At 36.0% G+C, this 22,031-nt stretch overlaps 2 protein-coding genes across 2 annotated transcripts; one reads left to right on the forward strand and one right to left on the reverse strand.

Moving 5' to 3' along the window:
* The first annotated feature begins 436 nt into the window (after positions 1-436).
* On the forward strand, positions 437-14,485 carry smad4b (SMAD family member 4b). The gene is made up of 11 exons (XM_067406439.1): positions 437-533; positions 2,027-2,374; positions 2,485-2,659; positions 2,796-2,825; positions 4,953-5,165; positions 6,099-6,203; positions 7,290-7,340; positions 8,123-8,306; positions 8,781-8,949; positions 10,701-10,839; positions 11,205-14,485. The coding sequence occupies exons 2-11, from the start codon at positions 2,135-2,137 to the stop codon at positions 11,414-11,416; spliced, it is 1,518 nt and encodes a 505-aa protein (XP_067262540.1). The 5' UTR covers positions 437-533; positions 2,027-2,134; the 3' UTR covers positions 11,417-14,485.
* Positions 14,486-14,876: 391 nt separating this feature from the next.
* Positions 14,877-21,752, reverse strand: LOC137034766 (RNA-binding E3 ubiquitin-protein ligase MEX3C). Its single transcript, XM_067407936.1, has 3 exons — positions 21,651-21,752; positions 21,017-21,528; positions 14,877-18,696 (listed from the first exon to the last, which is right to left on the reverse strand). The coding sequence occupies exons 2-3, from the start codon at positions 21,498-21,500 to the stop codon at positions 17,591-17,593; spliced, it is 1,590 nt and encodes a 529-aa protein (XP_067264037.1). The 5' UTR covers positions 21,501-21,528; positions 21,651-21,752; the 3' UTR covers positions 14,877-17,590.
* Between the last annotated feature and the right edge of the window lie 279 nt (positions 21,753-22,031).

A 22,031-nucleotide genomic window follows, 5' to 3' on the forward strand; every position in this document is an offset into this window, starting at 1 on the left:
GTAGTGTATACCGTATACTACATACTGTTTTAAAATGATGTCAAACAGTATGCAGTAGGCTATGTTTGCAGCTTTAAACAATTGTATGCTGCACGTTACTTAGTTGGGTCAAAAACTAGTGAAGATTCTTTAAACTCATTCATCAAAGTGGAAATAGTCAAATGCATTGCGTTATTATTTCCCTGCAGTGTACAAAGGTCTCCCAGGAGTTCTGTGCATACAGAAAATTTGCATGTGTACAGTATACTACATATACAGCAGAAAGTAGTAGGACTGTATACTATTGAGAACTACGTGCTTTAAGTAAGATTAAGTATTGTCCGAGTATATAACATCAATCCTATGATTGTCCTTTTAACTTATTCACCAGCAGTTTCACACTCTAGTTTTCAGTCATGAATCAAGAAGAGCATCTGTGTGGGCGGGGTCATATTTGTGGGCGGGGCCATGTTTACGCTCACCGCGGCGTCACTCGTGCGATGACGTCACATCGCTTACGTAGAGACAATGTCCCTGCCTTTGCTCCATGAATCGTAAGTGTTTCTGTTGTTATTTTCTCATTTTATTTTTAATATCTACCTGATATTACACCATAGCACTCGCGTAGACACTTTATTTGCCAATTTCCCGCACATTTAAGGAGTATCTGTTAGCTAGTTAGCTCGTTAGCTCCATAGAGAGATCAGTTGTATTGTCAGAGTAACGTTAACTGTGATTTATTATTATTCACGGTCACATATTTGACTGTTATAGTAATTAAGTGTAATTATGCGCTTTTGATGAGTTTATAATTTATTAATAGATGAGTATGAGTTCATTACTGTGTTTGCCTGGGAAAAAAAATGTTAATTCAACTGATTAATCATTAATTCCGTGTAAATATGAACAGAATTTTGTGTAAATCAATTTATAGAGTCAGTCCTAATTATGTGGTATGTTAATTAAATTAATTCATAAAAAAATAAAATGTTTCTATCTATCTATCTATCTATCTATCTATCTATCTATCTATCTATCTATCTATCTGTCTATCTATCTGTCTATCTATCTATCTATCTATCTATCTATCGTCATTTTTGTATATTGTGCGTGTATAATATATATTATATATATATCATAATGTATTTCTATATATCATAATTATTGTTAATTGTTAATATAATTCATTATTTCTATCTATCTATCTATCTATCTATCTATCTATCTATCTATCTATCTATCTATCTATCTATCTATCTATCTATCTATCTATCTATCATTTTTGTATATTGTTGTGTGTGTGTGTGTGTGTGTGTGTGTGTATATATATATATATATATATATATATATATATATATATAATATCCTAATGTATTTCTATATATCCTAATTATTGTTAATATGTAATTGATTATTTCCAGGAGCTCAATGCTTCTACCTTCAGTTAAACTGCTAACAGTGATTGTAAATTAAATTATTACATTATTAGCTAACTGCATTCTCTAAATTGTAATGTTGACATGCATTCTCTGTAAAGCTGCTTTGAAACGATAATGTATCGTGAAAAGAGCTATACAAATAAATGTGAATTGAATTGAATTGAATATATATGTATAATTAAATTATGTGTAATCAAATGTGCTTTATAGGTATGACAAATAATGTTTGTTTTATATAGCACAGTGCAAAAATAATTGATATTAAAGTCAGCATGAAATGGAGGTTGCAATCTTATTTTCTTCCTTATTGTGTGACATATATATCCAAGTGAAACGGCTTCTCAAACGAGAAAAAAAAAAGAGCGTCTATTGGAAATTGATTGGATCGTTGACATTTACTATTGCTGTGATCTCATGTGAGTGACAGGTTGTCACAGCAAGAGGGAGGGGAAGTTATTTTCATTAAATGAAAATACATGAATGAGAAAAAATGCTGATGTGCATGGATAAATCATTTATAATCAAACTGCAATTTAAAAAAAAATACAAATTGTCAGTTTTTGTTTCATGGTGGCTAAGTTGTGCTCACAGTCTCTCTGTGTTTTTAGGCCGGTGTGGATCACGTCACAACATCAAGGTGTGAAGTCAGAAGCTGGAGAGGTTTGAAGGACGTCGATTTGTTCGTTCTCGCATGCGGTTGAGTGTATTCCAGCAACATGTCCCTCTCCAGCACACCAACCAGTAATGATGCCTGTCTGAGCATCGTCCACAGTCTCATGTGCCATCGACAGGGAGGAGAGAGCGAGTCTTTCGCCAAACGAGCCATAGAAAGTTTGGTGAAGAAGCTGAAAGAGAAGAAAGATGAGTTAGACTCACTGATCACTGCCATCACTACGAACGGAGCTCATCCCAGTAAATGTGTGACTATACAGCGCACCCTAGACGGTAGACTGCAGGTCTGTTTCTCTAGGAAAAATTGACATTTACTGTCTTAAGTTTATCTTGGATGTTAAAAAAGGAAGTTACTTTATCTTATCTTCTGTGACTGTGATTATTTGTGTCTCAGGTGGCCGGTCGTAAAGGATTTCCTCATGTCATATACGCACGGCTGTGGCGATGGCCGGACCTGCACAAGAACGAGCTGAAACAAGTGAAATACTGCCAGTTTGCCTTTGACCTGAAATGCGACAATGTGTGTGTGAACCCGTATCACTATGAGAGGGTCGTGTCTCCTAGCATCGGTGAATTGTTTTCTGTTGCCTTGCCATGATTTGAAACTTTGTCATGGTAAAAATGTATTGCAAGTGCTTATGTTCATGTCTTATGATTTTGAATAATTCTTATATTTGTGGTCTCTTTCTGTCTTTCCATTTTCAGATCTCTCTGTCCTGACTCTGGGCGGCCCAGGTAAGGGTGCATTTTCATGGACTTTAATTGTGTAATTATCATAAACAACCAATTTGTCACATACACTACCATTCAAAAGTTTAAGGTCAGAAAGGTTTTTTTTTTGAGAGAGAGAAAGAGAGAAATCAATACTTTTATTCAGAAAGGAGAAATGAAAGACATTTATAATGTTACAAAAAATATTGTTTCAATTAAATGCTGTTCTTTTGAACTTTCTATTTATCAAAGAATCCTGAAAGAAACGGTTTCCAAAAAAAACTGTTTTCAACATTGATAATATTATAATAAAATTAAGGTTTTGAAGCGATTAAAAATTTTAATCTAATTAATTAAATGATGTGCCTATTAATCTAATTAATCGCAAATTAATCGCACATTAAATTTGGCTGAGAAATTACCCCCAAAAGATAATTTAAAGTCATTATTGTGTTAAATGAGAAAAGCAACAAATAGACATTACAAAAAGTAGCTTTAGAAAGAAATATTTTATTTGATTTAACATAGAATTTATTATACCTAATCTTTTAGGCTGTTATTTATTTATTTTTTTTCTCTCAGAAGCTGCATCTGAATTGGTATTTACATATATTTACAGACCAAAACAGTTTGTCTACCAACATTTTTCAAAATATTTTTTCATGTTATGCAAAAGAAAGAAAGTCATACAGGTTTGAAATGACACAAGGGTGAGTAAATGTTGGCTATATAAACAGAATTTTCATTTTTGGTCAATTTTTTTTTTATTTTTATGAACTGATATTCTCAATAAGAAACTAAAACTGCCAGTAGATGACGGTAAATGTCTAAATAAGTTATAGGACTCTATCATACACCCGGGGTAATGCGACGCCAGGCATGACGCAAGTGTTTTTTGCTAGTTTCAGCCCGACGCAGTTATCATTTTCACGTCCAGCACCAGATTGTTTAAATAGCAAATGCACTCGCGCTCATCTGTTCACCCATTGGCGTCCTGGTCTGAAAACGAGGTGTGTTCAGGCGCATTGTTGGCGTGTTGCTATTTTGAGGCAATTGAAAACGACTGCGCCATTGACCAACAAAAACCTGCTCTAAAGTCAATGGCACAGTATTTTTTGATATTTAAAGAGTGCGTTAGAAATATGCGCATATAGGCAGGTACACAACGCGCTACACTCTGCTTGTTACACACAAAGCAGCACACAAACATGACAAATATTAAAAATAAAAGGATTACAATTTAAAAGATTACTATTCTGTACATAAAGATAAAAATGGCTACATGTCATAATGGATAGTCATTGCATGTATCAGAATGACCTATTTGCAGTAATGACGAATGAAATTGGCTAATTATTGACCAATCGTGGCAATACACACATGCATTTAAAGTGATTCGTCAGGTTGAGGGTGTCTATATTCCGCCATAGAAAATAGCAATCCGCCATTGTGCAAGTGCAGTTGGCTTTTAAAGGGAATGGGAGATGACACTCTGATTGGTTTATTGCACCTTACGCCCAAAACACAAACATGACTCATTAAGAGACTAGGGACAACCCTATTGGACCATGTGCCTGACCATTTTTTCCGTCGTTAAACTAGCAAAAGTGGATACAGATCCTTTTAGACCATGTGCTTAGATCTTTAAAATAGGGCCCATTGAGTCATTCATTCATTCGATTCATTCAAACGGCTGATTCATTCAGGAATCAAGTAAATAGCTCTTTTATGAATGGGCCATTGAATCATTGGTTCACCCGAATGATTCGCTCAAGACGTGGATTCATTCAGAATGAAACAGCTGTGTTGCTTGGAGATGCACAACAGTTCTGTTCTGGCTTTACAGGTAATATTTATCAGATACAGACAATATTGAGTTTAAAATTTAACACAATATTAACTTCTGGGGTCTCATATATAACACTTCACACTCTATTTCTTCTGGCGTAGTTAAATAATGTGAACTCAAATCAATATCTCACGTCCATTTATTATTTAATTTGCCAAGTAATAGCAAATAAGCTGAGAAATAATATACAGGATAATATACAGTTTGTTTCCTAACTGTATTTATTTTGGGATAATGATCAAATAACTGTATATGATCCATTGCTGATTAGTGAATAAGTCATTTTTCACATTTATGTGTAGGTCCGAGTGGAGAGCTCATGGTGAAGGATGAGTTCGAGGGTCAGCCGTCACATTCATCTGCTGATGGAGGTCATAGTATTCAAACCATCCAACATACTGCCACTTCCTCTGCTCCGCCTGACACTTTCAACAGCCCCGCCCACCTGCCTCCAGCTGACTCCGCAAGCTCCGCCTCCACTTCTGCATTCACCAGTATGGCTGCCGTTCCAACCAGTAAGTCATTATTTCATCCTTTTGTACAACAAGGCAGACCACAATGGGGATTGAGAATATAATATATATATATATATATAAAATATAATGTATATGTATATATGTGTGTGTGTAGGGTTTTATATATATATATATATATATATATATATATATATAAAATATAATGTATATGTATATATGTGTGTGTGTAGGGTTTTATATATATATATATATATATATATATAATCACACACACACATACACGCATAAAAGTTTGGCAATCATTTTTTTTTTTTTTTTGAAAGAAGTCTCTTCTGCTCGCCAAGGCTAATTTATTTAATCAAAAATACTGTAAAAACAGTAATAATGTAAAATATTATTACAAATTAAAAGAACTGTTTTCTATCTGAATATGCTGTAAAGTGTAATTTATTTCTGTGATCAAAGCTGAATTTTCAGCATCATTACTCCAGTCTTCAGTGTCACATGATCCTTCAGAGATCATCATTCATGATTCGCTGCTCAAGAAACATTTCTGATTATTATCAATCCTGAAAACAGTAGTGCTTTAGAAAATCAGTGATTTATATGCTCACTTTGATCTCATATTTGTTGTATTGTAGTGCTTTTGATTTATTTTCTTGTCCAGATTTGTTGAGGAGGCTCTGCCTCTCCTGACTCCTCAGAGAAAACACATTGGATGGATAGCCTAAAGCCAGACTTTCCTCAAAATTTTCTGTTAATATGTGCAAAAAAGAACCTTGCATGCATTAATTTTGCATGTAATGTGAGAAGATGATGATCTGGTGTAGATGATTTAGCTTTTTTATTTTTCTCCCCGGTTTGTTTATTGGTTTTAAGCACAAACAAAAGTGATAACAATAACGAAGCATAGATAATGTGTAAAGATATTGTTTTATGACTGACTGAAATCTGTGTGTTTTCCTCCATTAGATGCCCCCAGCTCATGGCCCAGAGGAAGTAGTTTCCCCCCCAGCATCCCTCATCAGAACGGCCACCTGCAGCACCACCCTCCCCTGCCTCACACGGGCCAGTACTGTGAGTGACTAGAACCACCACCAGCTACCATCACTGTCTGTTTTGCTTTCATTAAAAGATTAGTTCATGTCAGAATTCAAATGTCCAGATAATTTACTCACCCCCATGTCATCCAAGATGTTTGTCTTTCTTTCTTCAATCGAAAAGAAATGAAGGTTTTTGAGGAAAACATTCCAGGATTTTTCTCCATATAGTGGACTTCACTGGGGTTCAACGGGTTGAAGGTCCAAATGTCAGTTTCAGTGCAGCTTCAAAGAGCTCTACATGATCCCAGACGAGGAATAAGAGTCTCATCTAGAGAAATGATTGGTCATTTTCTAAAAAAAAAATGTACTTTTTAACCTCAAATTCTCATCTTGCACTGCTCTGCGATGCACCATGGAAGGCGGAAGTACCGATTCAGTGTTTACAAAGCAAACGTGCAAAGACTAAATCAAATGGCCTTTATAAAAAAAGGTAAAACAACAATGTCGGATTATTTTGAAGCTGGAGGAGAGAATGAGATGGAGTTTTCGCCCTACCGCGATACTTCCTCCTACGTCACATGTAACTCTGTCATGGAAACTAGCATGCATAAACCTTAATTAAACAATTTAATAATCAATTGAAAATTAATTTATACCTGTATGATATTACGCTGTACCCACATTGGACCAGCGGTTTGGAAAATGGATAGATGGATGATTCAGCACGACCTCATTCATTCGGCACAACCTTCCCAGTGCATTATGGGTATTCTTTAGCCGCTGAGTGTACATCAGTTGTAAACTCGTTATTGCGGTGCATTATGGGATTGAATGAGTGCACTACTATGGTTTCAGACACCACTACAAATGGCTGTCCCCTCAAATAGTGCCCTATTTAAGGGTACAGGGGGCGATTTCGGACACAACCTGAGTTGCTTTCACATTGACACAAATCGCTCCACAGTTCCAGTGCAACCGAATACAAGTAGTCTCGGGTTTGGTACCCCTGTCCACATGACAGCTTTCACATGACCAATTTTTCATGCAAACCGTGCCCTGTTTCGAACTAAACTGCCAGTGTGAAGCACCCTAAATGTTTCTCTCTTTCTGTCTTTCTCAGGGTCTGTCCACAATGAGCTGGCGTTCCAGCCGCCCATATCAACACATCCAGGTGAGGAATAAAACAGGCTGCTCTCTGATTCACAAACTATAGAAACGGTATTGTATGTGAGATAAGTATTAGTCCGTCCCAGAAAGGGTTATTATTGCTAACTTAAACTATTAAAAACATTTATGTTAATTAAAATAAATATTAAAATAAAATAGAAATATTAGATGAAAATCTTATTGCAAGGCAACACTAATTTTAGTTTTACAGTAAAATTACTGGAAATTAATACTAATAATAAATAAATACAAATAGTGATCTATAACTAAAACTGAAATAAAAATGTAGAAAATCTTAAATAGTAATATTAAAAAAAAAACTAATAAAAATGACAAAAGCACATTACAAAATGACAAAAAAATTAATTGAAAACTGAAATAACAGCTCATAATATGCCAAAGATGCCTGGATCATACATTATTCCTTGTGAAATTTGTACTTGTAGTATGTATGGATAAAAAGTGTGTATCCTTAGATGCTTTTTGGGCTAATATTACCCACAGCCCCTTGCAGTACAGAGGAGGAGGAGTTCATTTTCCCAGTACATCATCACCTTGTCATCGCTAGTGCCGCTCATCTCTAGTTGAGCTACAGCAACTACCGTAATGTCTTCTTACATACAGCAATGTGTTTACCTTCCCATCATCACTGAAGTAATCCAGATATTATGCAGCTATGGTTTAACATTTATAGTATTTTAATTAAAAATGATATCTAGATATTTCAGAACTCATATTAGACTCATTGATTTGTAACTGTGCTGTTTCTCTTTGTCTTTCTCTCAGCTCCAGATTACTGGTGCTCGATTGCGTACTTTGAGATGGACATTCAGGTGGGCGAGACGTTTAAGGTGCCCTCCAACTGTCCCGTCGTAACGGTGGACGGTTATGTGGACCCTTCAGGTGGAGATCGCTTCTGTCTCGGTCAGCTGAGTAACGTACATCGCACCGAGGCCATCGAGAGAGCCAGGTATTGATTGACATCCATCAGTTAATTGGATCACTGGTGCAGGGGTTTGAACTGAATGACTGACAAAATAAATTTGGCTGAATGTGGGTATGTTTACACGTTTTTCCTTTGAGTTTTTCGAGTACAGACGACAGCATTGTCAAAACGATCCCCATTCACACGGAACGGTGAAAACGACTAAAAATGCTGTATTCTGCAGCCAGGCCAGTAGATGGCGATGTCACTTTGAAAAGAAACACTACTCGCCTATAGCACATGCATGCGCATAATGTCACCGTTTTCACAAACTTACATTTATGTAGTTTACACAGAGAAGATAAGTGTATTGTTTTCAAAAACTTGCACTTTGAAAGTCCTAGTTAGGACGGTACAACATGAACCAGTTCTGCAGCTCTGATTTATTTGTTACTTTCCTTCAGATCTACCCATAATTCTGCAAACAAGTAAATCTGTCTCTGTTCTTGTCTCCTCCAGGCTTCATATCGGTAAAGGTGTTCAGCTGGAGTGTAAAGGAGAGGGCGACGTGTGGGTGCGCTGCCTCAGTGACCACGCTGTGTTTGTCCAGAGTTATTATCTGGACCGTGAGGCTGGACGAGCCCCGGGTGACGCTGTCCACAAAATTTACCCCAGTGCCTACATCAAGGTAACACAACCGCTATCACCCTCTCCATCTGTTATTTACAGTATACTGAAGTCTTCACGAATAAACAAGAGTACCTTCTTGACATAGGAGCATGCTAATATGCAGGTATTCTTTTAAAGTAGCACAGAAATACTATGGTATATGAGTATGACAGTGTGAGGACGCTACTCTTGATTTAAAGTTGACAAACTCCAGTCAAGCTACAGTACACTTATTTTTAGAGTTAGCCACACTAGACTTTAGATACACAAAGACGGTGCACTCATAACACTTTTGAATGGGAGAAAGTGCAACGTACAATATGGCAAAATAGTCCCGCCTTCTGAATAAAAGAGCCGATCGCTGATTGGTAAAGATTGTAATATAAACAGTCATTATTCTGTGATGCGCTCTTATGACTGCATATGAACATTGGCTGGCCTAGCCTGAAAAATAAGCCCTTTTAATGCTATTTGAGCATAAGAAAACATTTATGGGTCAGATTTTGTTGCTGATTTGAAATTTATGTTATGAAATCATATTATTTATTTGCTGTTAGTAATATAAAATATTTAAGTTAACAATCAGAATATTAGTAGTTTTAAATAATAATGTTTAATCATATTTGTTTACTACTAATAACTAAATATATATTTAATAATATGTAATAAATAATATAATTAATTTATAATATATATATAAATAATAATTAATAAAATTAAACCATTATTTATTTTTACTATCAGAATATTATATTAAATAATACAATTAAATCATTATTTATTTTCACTATCAGAATATATGAATAATAGTTAGTAAGTCATTATTTGTTTACTATCAGAATATTACATAATATTAAATCATATTATTTGTGTACTGTTAGTAACATTAAAGCATATTTATGTTTACAATTAGAATAATAAAATCATTATTAAATGAAATCATATAAATATAAATATAAATTATATAAATGAAATAATTATTTGTTCACTACCAGAATATTAATATTTCATAATAATATTGTCATATTATTTGTGTACTGTTACTAATATTGAATAACAAGTAATATTAAATCATATTTATGTTTACTATCAAAATATTTATATCATTAAATAATAATATTAAATCATTATTTTACTATCAGAATATTTATAATATTAAAAAATAATATAAATCATTATTTATGTTTGCTATCAGAATATTAATATAATTAAATAATAAAATAAAAGATTATTTATTTTTACTATCAGAATATTTATAATATTAAATAATATTAAATCATTATTTATGTTTGCTATCAGAATATTAATAGAATTAAATAATATAAAGTCATATTATTGGTTTATTATCAGAATATTTATAATACGAAGTAATATTAAATAATTACTAAATATTAAATTGTATTATTTATGTTTACAATCATCAATGTTTATCTGGCCCAAGAAAAATAATGCAACTAAAAAAATAAGAGAAAAGTCCAAACCTATGAATGTGTATACATTCTTTTATGCCGCCCATGTACCATTTTAAAAGTGAAGTCATGTTTTTTTGTATTATTTGTGCCATTTCAGTGCAGTGTAACAAGTTTGCATCCTATTTGATGTCATGTACCTGTACATGGCTTTAACTAACATACGGCAGCAGGAACAGCGGATTCAAGAACTATTCTACATATGTCTTCTGCTGTGTAATTCAACATCTTCACCCACTACTGAATGCATATGACAGATGTGAAGTTGCTCTGGTTTGATGTTTCTGTCTTGTGTCTGCAGGTGTTTGATTTGCGTCAGTGTCACCGGCAGATGCAGCAGCAGGCGGCTACGGCTCAAGCTGCGGCGGCTGCGCAGGCGGCTGCGGTCGCTGGAAACATCCCAGGCCCGGGTTCTGTGGGGGGCATCGCCCCTGCTATCAGTGAGTCTTTCATTTATAGATCCATATTACATCAGTTTTGAAGCCCAATCACAGAGCTGCGTGTGGCGATCTGAGCTGGTAACTGAAAGATTGTAATTTTGTGGATTAATCCATTACATCTTATTATTAGAGAACTTATTCAGAACGTTTTCTGCATTAAATAAATACTGGAAAAATAATTTTCATGACATTCCATTAGCCTAACGCTCCTACTTTTTAAAAATAATTTGATTTAATGATTACTTTTGGTTCTGTTAATGGTTTTTGAACATCTGCATCCCCCATCGATACAGACAAAACGGTGTACTAAAATACTCTGACAGTGTTTCCTGGGTTTAATAATGACCCCGTCCGCCTATCCTCAGGTCTGTCTGCTGCGGCAGGCATCGGCGTGGACGACCTGCGGCGTCTCTGCATTCTGCGCATGAGTTTCGTGAAGGGCTGGGGTCCGGATTACCCTCGCCAGAGCATCAAGGAGACCCCGTGTTGGATCGAAATTCATTTACACCGGGCCCTTCAGCTCTTGGACGAGGTTCTGCACACCATGCCTGTAGCCGACCCGCAACCTCTGGACTGATGTTCGAATATTTATTACCTTTACATTACAGTGCATATAGCTCAAAATGACTGACAATGACCTCTGACTTTAGCCATGGCATCTGGCATAAGTTTGAAAACCAGCAATACATCAAACAACACTAACACTGTTAGATCAAACAGAACTGTTCAGCGAAACGACACTTTTTTTACACCTTAACGAGACCTTCACTTTTGATGTTCAAACAAGAAATGGACATATTCAAAATGTTTGGAGTGGAGACATTTAGAAATTTGTATTATATTGCATTGAATCCAGTGTCATGAGTTTGGATCAGTCAGATCTATACAGTGGCCACATACACACTGCAGCTGAAAACAGATGTCACTCCTCTTCAGAGGTGCAACACAAGATGAACCATGTGCAAAAAAAATCTGAACTCAATTTATACAATGTAGTTTTATGAACAGTTTACTAAGAAATTCGTTGAGCTTGTCATCCATCATAGTTCGTAAAATCATTTTCCTTTAAATTATTGCATTAAATTGAATACAGTAATTTAAGTAAGAATGGTTTTACGAACTATTTACTGAGAAATTCCTGGTCACGTAAGTTAATGCTCAAATCATTGCAGCAAATTATGTAAATATGGTTTCAAAAACTAAATAGCTTCTGTTTCATAAAACTATTCATCTGTAAACAATTTGTGTAAGAATGGTTTTATGAACAATTTACACAAAAATTGTTCTGCTTGTGTTTCTTAAATAAGGCCGTTCTCACATTTACAGAAGTTATACAGAAATTTGGGATTACGTAAATTGTTGCATTCTATGGAAGCTTGTTTCCACCATGAAAAAAAAAATAAAAAGGTAATTGAGACTTTTTATCTTGAAATTGCGATTGAAATTTTTTTTCTCAGAATTACAAGTTATAAAGTCAGAATTGCGAGATATAAAGTCCAATTGTGAGGGGAAAAAAGAAATGTTTTCTCAGAATTGCTAGTTTATATCTTGCAATTCTGACTTTATAACTCATAATTGTGAGTTATCTCGCAGTTCTGAAAAAAAGTCAGAATTGTGAGATATAAAGTCAGAATTGTGGGATAAAAACTCGCAATTGCGAGGAAAATCAGAATTGCAACTATATCTCAAAAATCTAACTTTATAACATGTAATTGCGAGTTTAAATCTCGCAATTCTGAGAAAAAAAGTCTGTGAGATTAAAAAGTCGCAATTACTTTTTTGTTTTATTTTTTAATTTGTGGCAAGCATTACAAAGCATTTACACTAAACATTCAGAGTCATGTAAATTGTTGCATTCTATTTAACTATAAATGGTTTTACAAAACATTCTTCATGCAATTCATGAAATATATACATGATTAACACATGAATAAGAAAAACAATTTACATATTCAGTTCGATGCAGCAGACTTTTATGAAAAGTTTGCACAAAATGTGTTCAGCTTGTGTTTGGCACTTCTAAATCTCAGTGAGTATGTGGCCAGAATATTGTCCTTTGTGTTTGTTTTAACTCCTATGCATTATTTTTTATAACACTAATCTTTATATTACTTTATATCACTTGTAAAGGTTGTTTTCCCTGGAACAGGCCTCCATCTCAGCATTACCAATCACTTCTCTGTCTCAGTATGGCTGATTCTTTCAGAGACCAGACAATGAGTGCATTCACAATAAAAGCAGGCTCATCTTGCAGAAGACATGAAATATGATTTCTTTGAGATGGGGCCAAATATATTTTGTCTTTGATATAAAACTCACTTAGCTCAGATGGTTTAGATCAGATAACTTGATTCTTTTATTGTACTAACCAGTTTTGTCTGGACTTCTCTTAACTGTATGTGCATTTGTTTATCTTTTTTCTTAATGATGCATGTTCATGTTGGCATGGAGATGGAGCAACCTGTGATAATCAAACCGTTGTCAACAGTTTTGAATCTGAGGGTGTGTTCAGACATTTTGCAGTATGTATATTGTTCACAGTACATACATACAATGCATAATGCTCAATTTGATCTATTTTTAGTATCACTAAATAATATTGAAGCACCGAAATAATATGAGCCATGATTTTTAGATGATAACTGAATACCATTTGCTGAATTAACATGAAACTTGGCTCAACTTGACTAAAACTACCGTTTTAACCGTCTGGTGCTCCTTGCATGCAAAAAATGACTGAAATTCATGAAATGAAATGAATATACTACATTTTAGTTTGATGTTTTTTATTTAACATTTTATATTTTTATGGTATTTATCCACTTTTTGAGCATAGACCTGAAAATGAAATTTACTCATAAATCTTGAATGCTTTGGAGCACAGACTTAATTTTGGTCTTTTTTTTTTTTTTTTTTTTTAAAAGTGAAGTTTATTGTTATGAAAAAATATACAAAAATACTATTTACAATTTTTATATGAAATATATATTTTCCAAAACATGTTTTACTTTAAAACTCAAAGAAAATCAAAACCATAAATCTAAACAAGTTGTGCTCCAAATTTGAGGTTGATATCTCAAAAAATGAGCTTTCAGTAAGATTTTGTTTGGCCGCAGTACCAAACATTTCCACTAGATGAAATTCGTTTCCCATTCAATTCCAATGCAAACAATACAAGTGTGGCTATTTTTTTCAGGACCATTTAACCTTTTTGAATCATGTCCGTGATTTTTTTCTGTGTTCGCATAGCAAGTGCCAAAACCTTTACCAAGTTTCCTACCAGAGGGTTAAATGTTTAGCATTGCACATTACAAACTTAAAAAAACAAACAAACAAACAAAAAACAGTATGGAGTATATAGTATGTATGCTAGTATTCCTTTCTGAATACAACCTGTATGTCAACCAGAGACAGTTGAAGTGTGTAAGTGACTTGTTGAGCAGGTTGTTCAGGCTGATGAAGTTTTCCAGTGTTTCTTCACTTATTACTGTTCTTTTGACATTTACATCAACATAAAGACTGATCTGATCAACAGAAGATTGATATCACCATATGACTGAAACATGCTGTAGATATGAGAATACAATAATTTGGATTATTTTGTCAACAATGAAAACTTTCTCCCTGAAACTATTAAATGTGATGATCTGGTTTGTATTTTTTTTTTTTTTTAAATAACTGTTCACTATATAAAATTGCATATTTTTTGTGTACAATCAGAGGCACTTTTGAGGCTGTAATTATTGCAATGCAAGTTTTTTACTTCCAACAGCTTCCAATGCAGTCAAATTGATGAAATTATGACTTCAGTAACTTGTATTTTTGCTGAAACTCTAGTGACCATGGCCATTTTTCATAATGGAGAACATATTACCAAACTTGTGTTTTTCACGACTTTCCTCAAATGTCTCCAGAATATTATTCTTTCTCACATTGCCAGTTTGACTGCAGCTTGACACCCATAAAATATGACTGAAGGTAAAACTCAAACAACACACACACTTAGGTAAGTGAGTTTTAAATGAATCAATTTATTAAGGAACTTTAATATCAGAAAAATAAAAATCTTAATTCTTTTTTACAGCAAATATATAATATCAGTGCTTTGGCCACAGGACAGTAAGGCCATATCATAAAATATATTTTAAATTTTAATACAACTTATATGCCATCATGTCCCTGCATATGTGTATATACATAATAAAAGAACACTAAAATTATCAAATACAGAAACATTGTTGCAGTGTGATGGTAAAAATCCCTCAGATAAACAAAATTCCTAGTTATGTTTAACATAGGACTTTTATTTTGTTCATAATGTGGTAGTATGCAGACCTAATGCAGCATATATATATATATATATATATTGGATCCTTGGCTTTTTGTTGCGATTTAGGAATCGTTAGATAATAAATCATGCAGGTGTGCTTTTTCCTGCTCTATAGTACCTAACGTCAATACTCTACAAGCTAATACTTATGGCAACCAGCAGCCGACTGCTTGCCAAATAATCTTACATTTATTCTTAATATATCTATATATGTATTTGAATATGAAATATAAACTACAGAAATACTACAAATTTGTAAAAAAAAAAAAAAAAAAAAAAGTCAAAGTGAATCTTGAGAGGTTATGTATCTCTGATGCCTTAGCTTCTCTGAGTTTAGTGGTGATTGTGAAATAGACGTCATTAGCCGTGTCAACCTGCACTTTGAGAAGGGATTGTTTACAGCACGTTCTTGTCAGCAGAATCACTCCTCTCAGGTCCTAAGCGCCCCGTTCCTCTTGGTACGACACCCTGTGCTGGACCGGTACGACCCGTTCAGTTAAGGCAATGAGAGGAGTCGTTACGGACATATATCGTAATGCAACTTACGAAAAGGGCTTCTTTCGTAAAACAATCAACCATATTTTTTTTACGTACATTACCACTCGTTGTTTCTGCCAAGCAATAAAACAATTTAAAAGATAATTGCAACTTTTTATCTCACAATTCTGACTTTTTTTCTGAGTATTTACCGGTATATCCAACCCGATCTTACAGCAATTTGTACGTATTTTACGAGGTGGCTAATTCGTATGAATGACCTAGCCCTAACCCCGCCCCTAAACCTACCCATCACTGGGGTTTAGACAAATCGTACAAATTCGTACGAGTGAGGTCGTACAAATTAGCCACCTCATAAAATATGTACGAATTGGTCATGAGACAGCATTGGTATATTCAGACGTTTTCCTTGCAATTGCGAATTTATATCTCGCAATTCTGACTTTTTTTCTCAGAATTGTGAGATATAAACTCCAAATTTCCCGTTATAAAGTCCAATTGTGAAGGGGGAAGAAATTTTTTTTTTCAGAATTGCGAGTTTATATCGTGCAATTCTGACTTTATAACTCAAATTTACGACTTTATATCTCGCAATTCTGACTTTATAACTCGAATTTATGAGTTTGTCACAATTCTGAGTTATAAACTCACAAATTTGAGTTATAATCATGCAATTCTGAGAAAAAAAGTCAGAATTGCGAGATAAAAAGACGCAATTACCTTTTTTATTTTTTATTCAGTGGCGGAAACAAGATTCCATAGTGTTTCCATTTGCGAGTTGCGAATTGAACTTGTTTGAAAAAATGAAATATAGCATAAAACATTGTGAATAAAGCAGTTTCCTTGCTGTGTTCGAGTGAGCAAAATCTACACTTTTGTCAGACTGGCGCAGAGTATTAATAAAATAATAAAAAGTTGCTGCAACCAGGGAAGCCTATGACTCTTCCTCCCCCCATGCAGACGAAACACAATAACAAATGCTTTCATGTTATTTTGTTTTTGGATGCCTGATGTTTGGGAATGTGATTGTGTGAGACAGTTCTGGGAGGCAATTACACCAAATCATTTTGACGTCAGACTTTGGCTCAGGTATTTCAGAATGATATTTTAGATGGTGTGCAATGAGATTGATCCACTGGTTAGTTCAGTTATCCAATCACATGATTTTTTTGTTTTGTTTCGCAATCAGGGATTTATCTAGTAAATTTGAGTGCATATGTTTTTATACGCATTTTAAGACTTTATACACATTTTAAATACAGCATTTTTTATGCGATATCCCAAAATACGTGTATTTTGATGGGAACACAGCTACTGAATGATTTGAACGCGGAAATGGGTTTTATTCATGCAATACAAGCGGAGCCAATGTTTAAATTTGTCTAAAAACTTTTTGTGTGTAACGTGACTCAATTTATTGCAACAATTTATGCAGGAACGGTTTAATGAGCGTTTAATGGCGATGTGCAACCCCTTAAATGTTTATGGAAACATTCAAAGTGCAGGTGTCAGGGTCGTGGAGGTCAGGACGGCTCTTGTATGATCGCATGCTGCTTGACTCTAGTGTTGAAAAACAGAAACTCAAGGCCACAGATGCTTTCTCAGCAACAGCGCCAGTGTGCACCGCTACCGTCATGGAATCAGGCACATGAAAATGTAAACACAGAGTCGATACCTTGAAAACAAAGTAACAAACTAACAAAAAACATGTAGGTGATGGCAATTTAGCGCTGCTAAACCCCAGCACTGCTTGCCGTAAGTACGACGTAGCAGCTAAACGTAAATGGGGAAATCTTTCTTTGAGATGAACTTAATTGAAAACCTGCATTTCCCAGTTATTTTAACATAATAAAGGAAGAAGAAGTATTTATCAATGTAAAAAATAAACCAGTTTGCTCCTTGTGATCCCAAATCTCTCGCTCTCTACGCGCTTTGCAGGATGGAGTTGGAACACTCCAAACAGACGAGGTTTTGCCCACCCAGGACGAGCGCCGCCACATTGTCTCCGCAACGTACGCATGGAGGAACCTGGCTGTGTTTGGGAAAGGTGCGCATGTCCGGCGGAGAGCTGGAGCCCGTGCTGTCGCTCGACGGCGAAAATGCGGGACCGAAGGCCGGGAGACTCTGGGAGTTCTCCTGCACCAGCCGAACCAGCGGATGATCCAGTGCCTCCGGAAGAGTTGGAGACAGACGAGCGAGAAGGGATGGAGAGAGCCTTGGCGTAGTCGGCAAACTCGCGCCTCCCCGATCAAAGGTGCTCCACAAGGGATTGGTGGACGGGGCTGTCATCGTTAGCCCGTCGTATCCAGCCGAATCTTCGGACCCCAGGGGCAGCTGGGTATCGCCAAACCAGAAAGTACCGCCGGTGCTGCCGGGACTGAGATCCGCCACTCCGCTGCCTTTCCCGCTGTAGTAGGACTCGCTTGAGTTGCTTCCAAGCGAGCTGGAGCTGTCGTTGCGGTACCCTGCGGCATTGCTGTGGAAGCTGCCGTTGTCAAAGCCGGAGAAGAGCCAGGCTCGGTTGCTGCCCGACTCGAAGCCAACGTCGGTGCCATTGTAGTGGAAGTCGTCATCGTCTACGCTGGTGTCCACGTTTCCTGCGGTACGCATAGCAATATGTGCTTCGATTTCCTCCCGAGCGCGATCAACGTTCTCAGGCATGCCGGTCACCTCAAACACTGGCTCCTTGTCACGGCTTGGTGTGACGATGTAAGTGTGGGTTTGCTGCTGGATCCTCTTGATAGTCGCTCCTTTCGGTCCTACCACGAGCCCTACCATTCGATACGGCACCCGAACCTGGATGGTTGTCTGTCCCGGATGGCAAGGGATGCTGTTGTGCCCAACGTTTGGCGCCAATTTGTTCCGAGACGCCCGGATGAGGGAAAAATGCTCGGCCGCTGACAGAATCTCACGCTTCGCCATGATGACGTCCTCCTTCCGTCCGGTCACTACAAACACTGGTTCTTCTCCTCTAACGGGTGTTTTAATGTAAGTGTTGGTCTTTGCTCTCAGAGCTTTGATCTTGCAGCCTGAAGAGAGCAGAAATACAAAGACAAGTCAACACACTGCTAGCTTAAAAAGACATTAATCAATCAGTCAGTCAATCACAATGATAGACAAGTGATCTCCTCTCAGGTGTAATTAGAGCAGTTTTTGATGTTGATCGGTCATTACTAACATAACAGGGTGTTGTCAATGTGCTAGTTCACTAGTATTACACAACTTGTTGTCATTCAGTGCAGTGAGGGAACATCACGTCATCACAGATAAGTGGGGCAGTTATAATCCATAGTGAACACATGCAGTTCAGTGAGGTCAGTTAGAGCATATATTTAGAGCACCATTTTCATCAAGGGATCATTATAAATGTACTGATACTATTGTTATTATATACAGTCTGCTGATATTTTCAAAGACCTCAACTCATCTAATTATATATATATATATATATATATATATACACACACACACATATATGCGTGTGTGTGTATTGGTCGTTGATGAATAAGGTTTTTAAAAGTGTAAAAAAAAAACAATGGAGATATAATAAAATTTTTTATAATCAATTAACACTGCTTTTGTCATTTTTTACAAGATGGACAAAATTTGTCACCTAAAAGTCATTTGGTTTGACTAAAATTTCGGTTTTATTTCAAACAATGCTAACAGGCTGATATCTAGCGAGCTAGCAAAAGAACAAACATTTTTTTATTTAGTACAAGTTTTTAAAATATTACAACATGTTCCATGTGACCTGATGTTTCGAGACATGCATATGAGTTAGTGAAAACGTGAATTTTTAAAATAGTCGAGAGAGTTACTTTGCTTCATGACCATGTGGCCCTTTGCAGGTGTCTGAATGATGTCACATCCTGTCACATGATACAGTATTGACCACATGACTTGATCCAAAATGGTCGTTTTATATTGGTTACTCCAAATGACATTAATTAAATTAATTTTTCCAGACATTCGGTCTCATACCAAAGCAACAACTTCTACACATAACTTTAATACCATTTTGCACTATGTTGATATATGATGTTATAAAATCATGCCAGAATAAAAAATATACACATTTATTACATTTTCAGATATTTTAATCACAAATGAAATGGCTGTATTGGCCTTTTGATGGTTAAAGGGTTCGTTCACCCAAAAATCAAAATAATGTCATTAATTACTCACCCTCATATCGTTCCACACCCGTAAGACCTTCATTAATCTTCAGAACACAAATTAAGATATTTTTGTTGAAATCTGATGGCTCCGTGAGGCCTCCATAGCCAGCAATGACATTTCCTCTCTCAAGATCCATTAATGTACTAAAAATATATTTAAATCGGTTCATGTGAGTACAGTGGTTCAATATTAATATTATAAAGCCACGAAAATATTTTTGGTGCGCCAAAAAAAACAAAATAATGACTTATTTAGTGATGGCCGATTTCAAAACACTGCTTCAGGAAGCTTCGGAGCACAAATGAATCAGTGTGTCAAATCATGATTGGGATCACGTGTCAAACAGCCAAACTGCTGAAATCACGTGACTTTGACTTCGACACAAAAGATTCATAACGCTCCGAAGCTTCCTGAAGCAGTGTTTTGAAATGCGAGTATAATATTAATAATTGAACCACTTTATAATATTAATATTGAACCACTGTACTCACGTGAACCGATTTAAATATGTTTTTAGTACATTAATGGATCTTGAGAGAGGAAATGTCATTGCTGGCTATGCAGGCCTCACTGAGCCATCATATTTCAACAAAAACATCTTAATTCGTGTTCTGAAGATGAACGAAGGTCTTACGGGTGTGGAACGGCATGAGGGTGAGTGATACATTTTCATTTTTGGGTGAACTAACCCTTTAAACAAACTGACCTTTAGACACTTGAAAATCTTCAAAATACCTTTATATGTAGCAAAACATAATTAAAACCTTTTGGATTGAATAAAAGAGATCAAGTTTTGCTACCTTACATACTTCGGATGTAATTTCTTTGTCTAAAAATTGACTATAAATGTATATATGTATATGTGTGTATATATATATATATATATATTATATATTATATATATATATATATATATATTATATATATATATATATATATATATATATATATATATATATATATATATATATATATATATATATATATATATATAGGTGAGATGAGGTCTATGAAAACACCAGCAGGGCGAGTACAAATATGAATCACTAATCCAACAGGCACCAGCACAAAAAAATCCTTAATGTTAAGACCTGCTCTGGATGAAAAGTGAGACAAGATGAGTCACAGAATATTAGAATATCAAACATGACAAGCAAACAAACCCACCCTGTCGACCAACTATTTCCGCCACATGCTCAGATGTGGGCACCATCACGCACTCTGTTGTGTTCACGCTCTTCCTCCTGGTATTGAGTGCACACCTCTCGCCCTCCTGCATCATCATCATCGCCGCCATCATCATCCTCCCCTGAACCTGGTGGTAGCCTTGGGACTCGCCCAGCCCATCCTGATAGAGCCCACCCGTCCCCGGAGCCTCCATGCCTGTGAGGGCCAGGGCCCTCAGCTGGTCCAGATCAGCATCATGTCTGATAATGTTGTTGTTGGTGGTGATGTTTTCCTCCTCTGATCCAGTTTGGGACAGGGGCTGGAGGTCCAACACCGCACCCAGGACACCCAGATGAGAAGTATCACGTGGTTCTGATGGACTCTCTTCATCCCGGAGGCTCAACCCGCTCAGGTTCTGTACCAGTACCGGGAGGTCCGGTTCAGTATCGTCTGACTCCAAGAGTTGAGCTGCGTTACTGGGCATGCTCGACCAACAACGTGTCCTGCTTTCGCTGCGGGACACACATAAACAAACAAACAAAAGTGTCATGGCGAAGCTCTTCTGTTACTGTAGTTAAGTGCACAGAAATACAATATGTCATGTATAAAGTGTGTTAAATGTGTTTAAACTTACAGTTGATGTTTATAGCAGCGGCAGCTGTGGTTCCGTGACCCTGTTCTACTGGATCTCTTTGTTTACGGTTCTTCGGGGATCCTCGCGCAGGTTAGTGAACAGCTGATCTGCGCTCACAGCGCCACTCACCGGCGCGGATGAACTGCCAAACTCTTCGTTTTAGCAGACAAAACATGTCATTTCTATTTTTTTTGCGCCCGCAAAAACACCTTATAGGAACTATAAATAAAAATTAATAGCACTTAAAAAAAATGTATATTAAAAATTTCTCTTGTAATTTCACTTCTGCTGTTCGTTTTTTCTACAAGGATTGTTTTTAATTGAAACTTAATATCGCGACGCTGATAAAATTGTTCTCCCTTACTCCCTTACTTTTTAAAT

The sequence above is a fragment of the Chanodichthys erythropterus genome, chromosome 13, assembly GCF_024489055.1.
Source record: "Chanodichthys erythropterus isolate Z2021 chromosome 13, ASM2448905v1, whole genome shotgun sequence".
Lineage (NCBI taxonomy): Eukaryota > Metazoa > Chordata > Actinopteri > Cypriniformes > Xenocyprididae > Chanodichthys > Chanodichthys erythropterus.